Raw genomic sequence first — 14,173 nt, 5'->3', positions numbered from 1 at the left:
CACCATTGCCATTAGTACATGTTGTGATGTTTCTCACAAATTAAGTCGTCTCCTGTCACAGAGCATTACCTCCATGTCCCTCTTCCTCATCCCAGTACTTACCTTTGAGTATGTTCTACTTCCAGGAACTCTTTTTTACAAGCTGGTCTCTTCTGGCCCCTCCCACCTCAGGAGGCATAACCTCCCACTCACCCAATCTAAGGAAGTTCTTTGTTCCTGTTGGAACCTTCTGATCCTCTCGTTGCAGGGCTCTTGAGGGGCAACGGCTGGTGTCCCACACCCGCCGGCTCCTCTGCAGGGCTTGGTGCCGGCGAGATGTTGGTGTTCCCGACGGGCCTCCTGTGTTGCTGCGAGGCCCAGAGGCGATGTCTGCTGGTGTCCAGGGGCATTCCGCTGGTTTCCTGTCTTCTGTGCTGGGCCGGGGGGTCCCGTGCCCCACCCAGCATCCACCGTGAGTGTGGATTTGGGGGCGGGGGTGGTTGCGGGGCCTCCTTCCCTCTAGCCCCCTTTTCAATTGGCTCAGTGCCATGGCCGGCAGCCCGCTGGTTTGGATGTCAGGGTTTGGCGGTTCCCGCCGGCCCTGCCCCCTAGGGCAGGCAGGCAGCACGGGCCTGCTGGGTCTGCTGTCAGGTTGGAATATTGAAGGCGTTTGGCTGCCGCAGCACTCCGTTGGGTTGGGGCAGCCTGATCCTACCTCTCCTGCACTAAGTGCTGATCCCTCGGTTTGGGCTTTGGTGCTTGGCCGGCTCCTCCCCTGCGGGTGGGGGCCTTGTGGGTCAAGGGCCGCCGCCTCTGGTTTCCCGGGTCTTTTTTGCTGCTGCTTTCTCCGCGCTAGTCCCTGGAGTCTACTGTTGTGTTCTATATGTGTGCAACTATGGGGGCACGCTGAAAGGAGAAAACATACCATGCCTGCCTCTTCTTCTTCATCGCAGCTTCCTAAAAGACGGAGGGTGTCTACCCTTACTCCTGGGGTTTCTCGCAAGGACTTTAAGGTTCTTTTTGCTGAACCTGCTGTTTCTGCGCCTGCCCAAGGTCTCACCTCTTCTAGTTCTTCTTCCCCCTCCTCGGACATACCTGGTTCCTCCCTTTCTTGGGATGACGATGCTGCTGGGAAATACTTGGACCGGGATGAGGTTCAGCTGGTGATGGACCAGATTTACATTTCTATGGGATTTCATGAGCCTGCTGCTGTGTATCAGGTGGCCAAGCCCTCCATTCGCCAGTATAAACATTCTCCCAAGTTGGGACATTCAGGACAAGATCCTTTGTGAGTGGGCCAGGTTGGAACAAATCTCAATGCCCCGGTTCGTGGCTAAGCTGTACCCCCCTCTGGGGTGCGGCGGCCCGTCTGCCTCCGGTGGTGAAGGTTGATGACATTCTGGCCAGCCTGGTGGGCTGTTCATCCATGTCCACGGAGGAGGCTGCCGTCAGGGATCCTGTGGACTGGAAGGTGGATTCTGCTGGGTCCCATCTGGCTTTGCGGGCCTGCACCTATGTGTCCTATGCTGCAGATACAGTGTTGGATGGCTTTCGTGGACTGCAGTAGGCTTTGCCGGATGGCACTGACTGCTCCCGGCTCCTGTCTGGCATGCAACTGCACACTGAATTTAGACATGATTATGCAACGTGTGCTATGTTCACTCGTATGTTTTGACCAATGATTATTTGTGGGCCTAAACTTTAAGAACTCTATGACCCACAGATATTTCCTGCCCACTGTGAACCACAAATCACTTACTTATCTCTTGCCCTGATAAATGCTCAAAGTGCACCAGAGGATTCCTGATCCCACCCACCTCAGACTTACTAACAATTCCCCTCTGGGGAACTGGTGGTTGCCACCTGAAACTTGGAAATACTTTCTTTCAGGCCAGTTCAAGTTCATATTTAATTTCTGAAGTGTGTGGCACAGGCTAAAAGAGGTTATTGGGAAAGCCCACTGCATTGTGCTCTATTTCTAACTCACGCAGCTGGTCCACTTTGTAGGATGTTTTCTACACAGCATATACAATGCATTGAAAGATGTGAAATAAAGAGAAACATGCATAAAAGAGGCCTCAAAATGTAAACAATTTCTGTTACATATTAAGTGTACAGTGGTGTATGTATGTGGAAAGTATGTAATGTAACTTCAACTATAGGTTTTGCAATATGCACAGCAAAGTAAAATATTAGTTTTATGGAAAAGCAGTGTTCTGCTAATTACATTTTTCTCTCAAAGAAGTCTGTGAAATATGTTTAGATTTAGAGCAAACTTATTTTTTAAAGCTCATTTGTATCAGAGTGGTGTGCATGACTTACAGGTCAACATGGAATTGGAATGCTTTTTGCCTAAGGCAAAAACAAATGCCCCCATAAATAGTTTGTGTCAAGGTTTCATGCTTAAAAATATACATGTACTTAAATTTGTGGAGTGTCATTACATTATCATCTACTTGCTTTACAGGTTAACTTTATAATTAATGACTAACTCTAAGTGGTAAATCTGAACAAACAAGAATCTATTATTGTCAGTAAATCTCAGGTCTCTAAGTTTATCAAGCCCCCAAAGTTAAAAGCATTTCACAGTGCAAATATGGTAACATCTAAACCCAGGTATGGAACCAACCGTTTGTTATAGATGGTTTCCAACATTTTAGATTTAAATCATTCTGAGAATTGGAGAATCATATTTTCTCTGAGATGAAACTCCAGTAGATTTTGTTTTAAACTTCATTCTGAGAAATTCTTCAATTTTTTATTTCAGGGTGGATGTGCAGAATTCTCTGCTGCAGATTGATTTCATTTTTGTGAAAGTCAATGTCAAGTTGTGTGCCTACATGTAGAGTGAAGTCAAACATTAAACTAGGTTTAGATTGTGGAGTGGGTGCATTCCTACTGTAAGTCCAGTGGTGACTCACCTGCAACATTATTTTGAGGCCATTTTTAATGAAATACTTCGTTATTGCAAATCAGCTTGTTTCTGGGATTGTTGCCTGTTAAATGATTACATAGTTGTCTTAGACAGAACATTGAAACTGACAATATAATAGCTGATTGTGCTGATTTTATTCAGGGGGGTGGATTAATAGTACTTGAATAGGATGTTAGTCAATTGATATATAAATAATACAACAAGTCGTGCTACAGTGATAAACGTATTTGTTCTGTTTCTAGCATGAGCAGGCATTCACGCAGGAAATAAAAAAGATTTTGAGGGTCCTCGAGTTACCATGAAAATCAAGCGGTTTGCCTCAAACTAGTTTCCCCAACACTAGTTTGCGCTATGGTCTAGTGTAGACCCATATAAGCGCAGCAATGCACTACTGATGATAGCCGGGGGTGGATCGTCATGTCGGGATAGGTAGCACTGGACGTGGAAGCAGCGCTGAAATGTAAACATAATGCCACAGGGCTTACATAGGTGGCCAATCTGATGGCCACCATTGCCAGTTGTTTTTTAATTTGTCCTCTTATTGGTGTCACTTGTCATGATGTTTGTTTTTCTGGCCTGTAGCAACCAGGCCCAGACATTACATGATGTATTTCATAATAAATATTGGCATGTGACTGAAGTGTCGGGCCTTGGGCATGTTTCTGTTCAGTCTCTCTAGATAAAAGGGTATCCAAAGCCGGGTCCTTTTGAACCAATGTTGCAACCAGTCATTTCACAAGCCACCCAGTTGACCTTTGCCCTTGCACGTCTTGTTTCTTTAGTTCCGGCACGCAGGGGCAGATTCTCTAATACATACAAGATTTTCTTTTTGCACTGCCTGTGGGTTGCTATTCACCCATGCATCCATATTCACCCACACATTATCCTAATATCTAGAGGATTGCAACATTTCTGAGGGTCTCATGTGCAAGTGAGATTCACAAACATTTGCTCAAGGCCATCTCAGAGATGCTGCAAGCATCTACAAATTGACTCCAATTTTAGTATTTGTGACTCAGTTATAAGGGATCAGGTGTAAATCTGAGACGCAGAGAGGCATTTCCTGATTAGCTCCAGAGTAAACCTTTTTGGAACAGTCCCTATTTGTTTAAGCAAATCAGTACTTGCGTTCCACTTTTAAAGATGGAAGCTGCAGTTATTTCTTTCTCAGTAGTCTGTGCTAGTTATGTGCTGCTGCATTCCGTATGCGGGTGGTGAAATCACATTGTACAACCTACCAGCTATACACAGGAATGCCCAGATTACTTACTGGTAATCTCCATTACCCCTAGTCCTACTCTAAGATGAGGCCAGTAAGGGACCACCAGGATAAACACCCCCGCAGACACTCTGATCCTGCCGATGACCCTCGGAATCAGGGGAATCGTAGGAAAGACATAAAGGAGTCCTGGGGGCCATGCCAAGGAAAGAGCGTCCACCCCCCAGACCACTGGGGACAGAGTCCTGGAGTAAAACCGGTCAAAGCTGGGCATTGCAAGGGGAGGCAAAGAGGTCCAACCAGGGGCATCCGGACCACCGACACACCTCCAGAAAAAACATCAGGGTGAATGGACAGCTCTCCCGAGACCGTAACCACCCTGCTGAGATGGTCCGCAGTCACGTTGTCCACCCCCTGGATATGGACTGCTTGCAAGGAGACCAGATGAGCCTCGGCCCAGGAACCAATGGCCAAAGCAAGATCCTCCGAGGAGCCCACCTGATGGTTGACATAAACCAGAGCAGTAGTATTTTCTGTCCGAACCAGAATATCCTTCCCCTGGATTGAATGCCGTAAGACCACCAGGGCCCGCTGAACAGCAGCCAACTCCTTCGAATTGGAGGACCGTTCCAAGTCACGAAGAGACCACTGCGCCTGATGATACAAGTCCAAGAGAGGCACCTTCCCAGCCATGGCACTGGCATCGATGCTAAGAACGATCTGCAAGGCCGGGGACAAGGGCACACCCCTCCAGAGATGAGACAGGACCAACCACCAGCAAAGAGAGGTCCACTGGGCAGGAGAGACCGGGAACAGGGAATTGTACGGAAGGGATGCCAGGTTCCAGTGAGACAGTAGGTGGTGCACCAACGGTCTCAAATGCAGCCGGGTCCAGGGAACCACAAAGACACAGGAAGCCATGTGACCATGAAGACAAAGAAGGTCCCTGGCCGGAGCCCAAGACCTGCGACTGAGAACCCTCAGGATCGACTGGAGCCAGGAGGCGCAGTCCAGCGGGAGCCAAACCAACCCTTCCCTGGTACAGAACTGGGCCAGATGAACTGAAGACCCTTCACAATTTCCAACCTTCAAAAGGGAAATTCAAAGCAGCAGGCTTCTGGGACCCCTCCGACTTCCAATCGTGCAGACACAGATGGTGCGTACCTGCGACAGTGGCGCCCATGGCCATAGCGGTCCCCCGAACACCATCACAAAATAGGTCTGACATAATCGTGAGGCACGATCTGTGGGTATTTTTGCTTGCATAAGGATTCTAAATGGTGCGCAATGACAGTTGGATATTCAGGTACACAAGAGGAGCAAGAAGTAAGTCGGTGTACTTGTTTGCAAATTGTGGCCTCTGCCATTCACTAATAAAAAGAAAATATTTACATATTCTAACAAGAATATTGTAAAGGGATATTTTATAGGGCTTATCTTGTCATGGTCAATTATGTAGGACCCCGTGAAAGTGCAAATTTGAAGAGAGGCCTGAATCGCTCTAAAAAAACCTCTTGACTGTTTCCTTTCACGTCGCTTTCCACTGCTTAACTCATCCAAGACAGAAGTTATCTATCTGCCTAAGCACAATGGTCATTCCCTTCACTCCTCAGCCATTACCCCATTACTTTCTCCCTCGACCCCCAAGGCCTGCACCTTTCAGGCTCGCTTTGACAGTCACATTGGCTCTCACAAGTAATAACATTGCAAAGAACTGCTCCCTCCTCTATCACTGAACCAAATCTCTCAATCTCTCCCTTGTACTCAATCGCCTTCATTATTGCTCTAGCCTAACTCTTTCCTGCCCTTTATGCTCTATTTCTTTGCACCACTTTACAAAATCCACGTTGCCACTCGCACCCTCTATTACAGTGGTGTTTATAATTTTGTATACTGTGTGCCACCTTGAGTAAAAATATTGCCTTCGCCCCCCCCCCACACAAGCTGTAAATGCTTATATTTTCTATAGAAAGCTGTACCGTACTCCCTTTTTAAAGAGTCTCGTGTCCCACTGGACATTCGTCATACCCCACCACGGGGCCAGCCCCACAGTTTGAAGACCACTTCACTTTAACTTATGCTACTCTCCCACCTCTCCACATTGACGCCATGCTGGATGGATTTCCATGCGCAGCCGCTCCATCTTTAAGTCCCTAATTCTAGTCTTTAAAAATATTCACGGGCTAGATCCAAACATGTCATCCCTGACAATCTCTCAATTGTACCCCCCACTGCAGCAACACTTTCAGCATGTCCTTTACTTGTCCACCTTATGTCTTCCTGCATTCGATGCTTCTCCATACTTTGCCTGCCTCAAATGCACTCTCTGCCAAATATCGGTAAGAAAAACAGCATGCACTCTTTCAAATCAGTGCCTTAACACCATATCCTCCTGCAAGAATATTCACCTTCCGACTCTCGACTGATCCCTTCCGTACTCTGTAACCTTACTCGTCCATCCTTACTATGGCACTACCAGGGGTGGACTGGCCCATAGGGAACTCTGGAGATTTCCCGGTGGGCCTCTGCACCCTGGGCCTCTTTTCTGTGGTATTTCCAAATGTTCTCATAGAAAAAGCATTGGGCTTGCTGAAAAGGTGTCATACAGGGCCACTTTGAACTTTATTTCCAGGGCCTCTTTTGGTCCCCAGTAATTATTTCCAGGGCCTCTTTTAGTTCCCAGTCCAGCCCTGGGCACTACCCATATCTCCAAGTATAATTTCTGTATTTCCGCTGTCAGATTTGTCCCTAGTTTTTGTCCTATATTGCATAGTTGTATATTTCTGTAGGGCACTTGGTCTCAGAATTGGCTTCATTACTTTATGCATTCTCTGTACATATTTCTGTTCGAACACTGAAGCAGGTATGACGTCCTTTCATCGCCGTTTCTTTTTTTCCGCAGCATTTTTTGGCACAGGTTTTTTACTGGAAAAAAAACCATCAGAAAATATGGGGGGTGGGTAGAGGCATATAAGGTTTCTGGGTATTTTCTGGGCTAGATTCTATATAGGTGGAAAAGGGGTTTTGGGGGTTAATACACCCCAAAAAAAATATTCGATGAGTTTTTGTGGCAAAAAATCTGCTGCAAAAAATGCTGTGAAACAAAAACGGGCGATAGAATGACATGGAACCCAGAAGCACAGTGTTTTCTAAACAAATACATACAATACAATAAAATAAGTCCAATGACGTGTTTGGAAGATTGTGCCAGAGCAGAGGAGGATGCCTGGTGGTTGTCAACAAAAATGATCAGAGACGGTGTTGGCTAGAGTCATGGTTATTGACTGTTGGTCCATTGGGGGCTGTGCACAGATCAGCTCTAAAGGGACTGTCACTGGTAGAGATATAAGGACAGTTTGGTTCTAGCCACACGTGTATTTCCAACAGCCTAGACAAAGCAACACTAATTAATTTATGAGGTCTACGAGAGCAATATAACAGGTGCACTTTAGGAATTATCGTGACTGGTTACAACATATCAATTAAGCTGGATATCTGTTAGTTCTTGGCTTGTTTTCACATATGCTTGTGATTACAAAATAGTTGTTGACAACATAAGCAGCATCTCCTTTGTTTTCTTTCCACAGCACATTGTGCATTCAAATACAACTCTCTTTATCCTGAGGGAATACATGGATAAACTTGCCAAGCAAATTCTAGTGGTGGAAAAATTATCCGAGATCAGCACTGAGAATTTGGGGAACATTGGCTCACTAACTGAAGGTAAGGGTGCAAGAGCACCACACTTGACTCCAACTGATGGCTCCCATGAATGCAACTTAAATATGTTTTATCAAATGGATTATATTGCGACTGTGTCAATCACTTGCCGGAGACAAATGAATTGTGGATCTTTATTCTACTACTGTACTGAGTAATCCATTGATTACTTAATTAACTCATGCATTCATCTAAGCCAAAATGAAGAAGGTATGTAATATTCTGACCCCCTTACGAACGCCTGATGAAAACCTTGTGCCCTGCCAATGCTGGGCTAAAGTACCACTAGCACATTGAGCACAGCACCTGAGCATGTTAGAGTATGGCTTGAGGTATTTCTCAGCCTGACAACCAACATACTTAGGATGGTGAAATGTGTGACTGTGGTCCTCGAATTTCAAGTAGCCCTTTCTCTGAACCAAACGTTCTTGCCACCCATAACTTTTAGTATGTAGTTTATGGTAACAAGTGGAGTTTCAAGTCTGCCCTTTTTCTTTACCTGCCAACTCAGAGATATGCTTTTTTTGTTGTACATAGAATACAATTCATCAGAGACAAAGAGTGAAAAAGAGAGAGAGATTAACAGTGGCAATGTGAGCTACTTGAAAGACAACTGTCTGTAAGAGGCCAGTGGTAAGAGTGCAGGGTTGCAGGTTGGTATGCTTTGTAAGTCATACTCCTCCCGTCACACCAACCCCCCACACACAGCCACCACAAGCCTAGCCATTGGCATACAACACGAACCGAACCATGACAAAGCTCTCCTCGTTATTCCTATCACACTCTTCCACATCAGCAGCCAACCAGATGCAAAGTGCTGTAGTCTATCAGATCTTGGGCTCTTCAGTATGGATAATATACTTCCACGTATTTCCACTAAACACACAAAAAGCAGATTGGCACCAAGGAATCAATCACATCTGACCTTCACCCATCAGCACCACAGGTTTCATGTCTGCCTCTCCCATGGCTCCACTATCGGCCCTCCCCCTCCTTTTTCTTACAGAGCTATGTGCAACAAGGCCACCAATAGTGGCAGAACACCACTTACATTTAGGGATCCCCGAACCTGCTTGTCATATACATCATATCAAAAAGACACAAGCAAGTACAGCACCACCTTCCAAGAAATGTATGAATGTAGCTATCACCCCCACTCAGGGGGTGTACAGGACCAGTAACAGCCCTCCAGCCTCAGCCTAGGTTGGCAAGAGCTCAGTGCCGCTGTCAGCCCTGTAATCCCCTTAAGCAGGGGTGGTCGCTATTAGCATCCCGGGGTTTGTCCGGGGTACGTATCTTTTTTTTCTAATTGGAGATGGGCTCTGTGTGTATTGTGTGAGCCCCAACTCCCATTAAGTAAGTGGGGAGAGAGGAAGAGGGTAAGGGTGCAGGATGTATTGGAGTGGGGGCATGTTGCAGGGCTGATGGGCAACAGGGAGAAGCTCCCTGTTACCTCCCTACAATCAAGATGGTGGCACCCGGAGAAGGGCCTTGTGTGGCTGTAAGGCGGGAGCGGGGTACACTGTGTGTTCTAGACCGTGTTTCCAGCCACCTGAATGGCTGAGTGCCCTTCCCTGGGTGTGAATGTGGGGTCCCCTGGCTCCAAACTACCAAAAGAACAAAAAACACATCAATTTCACCTGATGGGTCCGGGACATTGAGAGAATGCACACGTATGTGGGGGAGGTCTGGAACTGCGAGACAACATTTGCAGTGAGGAGGACTGGTGGCAACCAACAGAGTAATATTGTGAGAAACAAAATAACGGGCAGTCTTCTTAAATGTTCAGTCCGATGATCCAGGCAAGAACACACTGACAAACCAAAAAGAGCTGAGGAACACAATTTCAAGTTAGAGAGCCACTCCCTGCACTCAGCAAATGATGTTGTGTGGTTTAACATTCGCTGACAACAGGGGCAGTTCCACAGTTGATACAATAGGAAGGCAGTGGCAAGTCAGAGAGGAGTGGAGAATAAAGAGAGAGGAAGGGGAGAGGTGAGGCAGTGATGCGGAAGTGGAGAAGACGCAGAGAGGGGAGAAATTGAAAGGAGGAGAAGAAGGGTGGAGGAAGTGAAGGTGGAGAAAATAAGAGGAGATGGAAAGTGGAAAAACTTGAAGAAAGGGGAGTGGGAGGATGAAGAAAGGAAAGTGGGAGCATGAACAGAGGACGAAGGGAAGAAAAAGGAAAGAATGGAGAAGTGTAAAAGACATAGGCCCTCATTACGACCCTGGCGGAAATCGTGGTGCAAAATGCACCATGGAGCACGGCGGAAAGCTGCCGATAGCGCCATGGGGGTTGGCGGATTTTCTGCCCCATTCCGACCTTGGCGGGGCGGTAAATCCCCATCCCCCATTTTACCCTTCCCCATTCCCTTTTTTGCCCCATAGGGTATAATGGGAGTGGGGAAGGCGTTAATTACGCCACCGTAAAATACGGTGGCGTAATTAACAACAAGGTCCCGTAGCGCCATGGATTTCTCCGCCCGGAAAAACCAGGCGGAAAACGCTCCATGGCGCTACGGGAACTCGTAGTAGGGCGGACGGGTCCGCCGCGAATACCGCTGGCGTAAGCCCACTCCGCCAGGGTCGGGTTTAAAAATGCAGAAAGCTGGGAGAGAAGATGCTCAGTGGGAGGAGAAAGAAAAGCGAAGAGCCAAGGAAGACAAAATACCAGTAACCCCAGCAGAGGAGGTGATTGTGGAAGTGTGGGAGAAAAAGGGGATAGAGAGAATGAGAAACGAAGAAGAGAGGATTGGCACAGTGATCTCTGTGCATAGACAACTGGTGTAGAGGAGGGAAGTTACAAGAGAGAAAGCGGATGAAGAAGAGGAGGAGGGCTGGAAACTAATAGGGACGACGAGGAGGGCGCAATCATTCCGGGGCATCAAGAATGAAGTGAAAGAAGGCACTAGGGTATGAGGGCGAGAGAAGAAAAGAGACACTGCCACTATATAGATGAGAGGTCCAAAGTCACCCAGTGCAAGAGGCTTCTAGCAATTGATTGCTGGCAGAGACTGTGTCACAGTCGAACCCCAGAACACTGGGGCCAGCAGCCCATGCTACCCAGGCCTGGTGACCTCTGGCACTGCCTTACCCATGCATGGTAAAAAGACAAGCAACCCATTGCCCTCATGCACCGACAGGTAGAAGCGGCCACACAGGAGACCCACATCAGCACCATACAATCAGAAGGACACCTACCCTGCCAAGACAAGAAAAAAGTTTAGGAGACTTTGAAACACCACAGACTGTGAGTGACTTGCATTTGCCCGCCAGTATGTAGAAAACTAGGGAGATGAGGAATGGGCTTATGGACTATGGTCCTTGAGGAAGCTGGAATTTCTATTTTCTATTTCTTTGTTTGTCCCACATTGCCTTATCCATTACAACCTGAGCCCTTGGCATATTTGTGTTCTGCAATAAACCTTTTATGAACGTTCTTAGTCTCAGGTTTTCGGTCCATTGCTCATCCATGCCAGTCGGGAGTATTGTGGGTTTGACTAGGTCACTGAATTAGTGATTGTCGGGATGAGAACAGAATTTGATTTGTGGGACTCAAATAGTCATCATTGCCCCCACTTGTCTCTCCACTGCTGTTTCTGTGTACTCTCCTCCTCGCCCTCTGTCTTAATCTCTTTTTCTAGTAACTACTCTCTCCTTCCTTGTGATTAATCTGTGTTTTGTTAATTCTCCAGCATTGGATCTTTCATGGATTCACATGCTTAGAATATTCCCCGTCGTCAGACTGGGAACCTTCGGTACACATATATAGTCGTTTTCTATAGGAAAAAACTTCCGACACTTGTGTGTCCTATCCACATCTACGTCCTCCCCGGGGACGTCCACGCACGCCCCATAGGACGTATGGTATATAAGCCCCGCCCCCGCAGGTCCCGTCAGATATCAACCGTCTCCAAAGATTTTGTCGAATTGTCGAACTCCTGTGAGTTTTGTTACTTTTATCGGAATGTCGGGAAAACCTCTTTTTCGCCCGTGTGCCACGTGCGGATTGAAGAAGGTTTACGAGGGGGACGGCCATTTAGACTCTGGTTAAATGACGGTGCGGGAGCGTACCCTCAGTCGGAGGTGGGCTCTGTGCGCAGCTTGGCCTCTGCAAAAACATCAGGAGCCCCTCGACGCTCAACTTCGTCGGAACCTCCGGCTAAGAAGTCACGACCTGTGGAAAAGGACGTTCCACGAAGTCACTCGTCTAAGGACTCTTCAAAAGACTCTGCAAGAAAGACATCTTCGTCAACTTCGTCGAAAAAAGGAAAGGAGAGGCCTAAATCCTCCTCGGGCGATCAACACAGATCAGCCACGAGTAGAGATGCGGATAAACGCAGGGAGAGCGCTGTGAAGGCGGGACCGCCTAAACCACCTGCAGGCCCAACGTCGACGACGACGAACCAGTCGGTGTCCTCACTGCCGCTGACGTAGTCGATTTCACCTGTCATCAACCCAGCGACGACCTCGGCGACGATGTCCTCGTCGACGGAAGTCCTGGCCTGGAGACCAGAAGTATTTGATATGGGGTTGCCTGACACATTGCTACAGGAACAGGCAGTGTCAATTGCCTCGAAAGAAGACGACGGCTTCAGAATTGTGAGCCCGGAGGACCTCGGTCTACGCGCCAGGTTTCCATCAGGAGCAACCTGCTCTCAGGTGTTTACCCAACCTCCAAGCTCTCAGGCGACCCTGTCCATGGAGCTACTGTCCTCCTTACACTCGCTGCTGAAATCGCTGGACGAAAGGCTTCCACCTGTACCGTCGACACCCCCGTCGACGAGCCCGGCCCTTCACACCGCCCAACCAGATTAATCGGGGTTCCATCTACTCCAGCAGTCCAGGAGGAAGGTGAGCTTTCGGACTCCCTATCTGACCACGGGTCAGCGTCAGATATATCCCTCTCACCATCTAGGGATCCATCCTGGGTGTCGGATGTGGAAATGGAAACACCAAAGAGTCCAACTCACCCGTCACCACCGGACGATATAGGTGCCTTTCATTCTATGATGGAAAAAGCGTGCAAAGAGTTTGGCCTGGTCCAACAGGAGGAGAAAAAGGACCGTTTTCTTTTTGACCATATGGGCAAGAGTAGACGCTCAATATTCTCAATACCCATTTTAGACCATGTCTGGAAAGAAGGTGTCCAAACCATGCGTCACCCATTTTCTGAGCCGGCTGTCAAAGGCCGCATTGAAAAGAAATTTAAAGTACCAGACTCTACACCGAAGTGTCTTTCGGCTCAACCTACACCGGACTCGGTGGTGTCGTCGGCGGCGACGAGAAAAGCAAAGGCCCAACATAAATGCTCTACCCCTCCAGATAATGAGGCGAGGCGCCAAGACGTGTTTGGTAAGAAGGTTCTTTCTGTGGGGGCCTCAACGGTGAAAGCGGCTAACTCCCTGGCGATTGTGGCCAGATATGACAGGGAGATGTGGCACAGACTGGCACCTATCCTGGACCACCTCCCGGAAGAATATAGAAAAACGGCGATGTCCCTGGTTCGAGAAGGTGAGGAAGCATCGAATCATGCTATTAACATAGCGGTGGACCTGGCAGATTCGGGTTTTAAACAAATAAATAACAGAGTTGTTCTAAGACGCCAGGCTTGGCTTAAGTGCACCAACTTCAGGCCCGAAGTACAGTATAAAGTTTTGGACATGCCCTTCGAAGGTGATCTTCTTTTCGGAGAAAAGGTGGACGATGCCTTGAAGGGCATGAAGGAGGACTCAGATACAGCACGCTCGTTGGGTTCTCTCCAAAGTGGTAAGCCCTTTTGTTCTTTTCGTCCCTTTAGAGGAGCATCTGGAAACGCAAGATTCTCAGCAACCAGGGATAGATCTTTTGGTAGATCAGCGTATCCTTCCCAAGGATATAGACGCGCCTCTCAGACCTCAAACCGGCGCAGAAACTTCCCGTCTTCCAAGAGACGACCAACTTATTCGTCGTCGACGAGCAAACAGAAAGACCAGCAATGACGGGAAGCGTACCGTTCTGGGAGGGAGAGTGTCAAGCTGCATCGAGGAATGGGAGACCATCACAACAGATCAGTGGGTTTTGGACACTGTGAGGTACGGACATTCCCTACTATTCAAATGCAAACCTCCAAAATGTCCACCAATACACCTATCCCAGCCACATCTAAACATCTTGCGGCAGGAAGTAACACTCATGTTACAGAAAGGCGGCATCGAATTAGTCCCTGCATCGCAGAAAGGCCTAGGGGTATACTCACGGTGTTTTGTGGTAAAGAAGCCAAACGGAATATGGCGCCCTATTCTCGACCTGCGAGACCTCAACAAGACCCTACAGAGTCA

At 47.8% G+C, this 14,173-nt stretch overlaps 1 protein-coding gene across 8 annotated transcripts in view; it reads left to right on the top strand.

The window, feature by feature from the left end:
- The window catches only part of RIPOR2 (RHO family interacting cell polarization regulator 2), a 1,323,029-nt gene that overhangs the window by 1,149,020 nt on the left and 159,836 nt on the right, over window positions 1–14,173 (top strand). For all 8 annotated transcript variants that reach the window (XM_069613633.1, XM_069613632.1, XM_069613630.1 and 5 more), the window contains one exon: window positions 7,721–7,856. In XM_069613633.1, coding sequence (XP_069469734.1) covers window positions 7,721–7,856 — 136 coding nt within the window. The remainder of the gene's footprint in view (window positions 1–7,720; window positions 7,857–14,173) is intronic.

This window comes from Ambystoma mexicanum, chromosome 5p (genome assembly GCF_040938575.1).
Source record: "Ambystoma mexicanum isolate Mex_15411 chromosome 5p, UKY_AmexF1_1, whole genome shotgun sequence".
Taxonomy (NCBI): domain Eukaryota; kingdom Metazoa; phylum Chordata; class Amphibia; order Caudata; family Ambystomatidae; genus Ambystoma; species Ambystoma mexicanum.
This window is presented reverse-complemented; position numbering and strand designations above follow the sequence as displayed.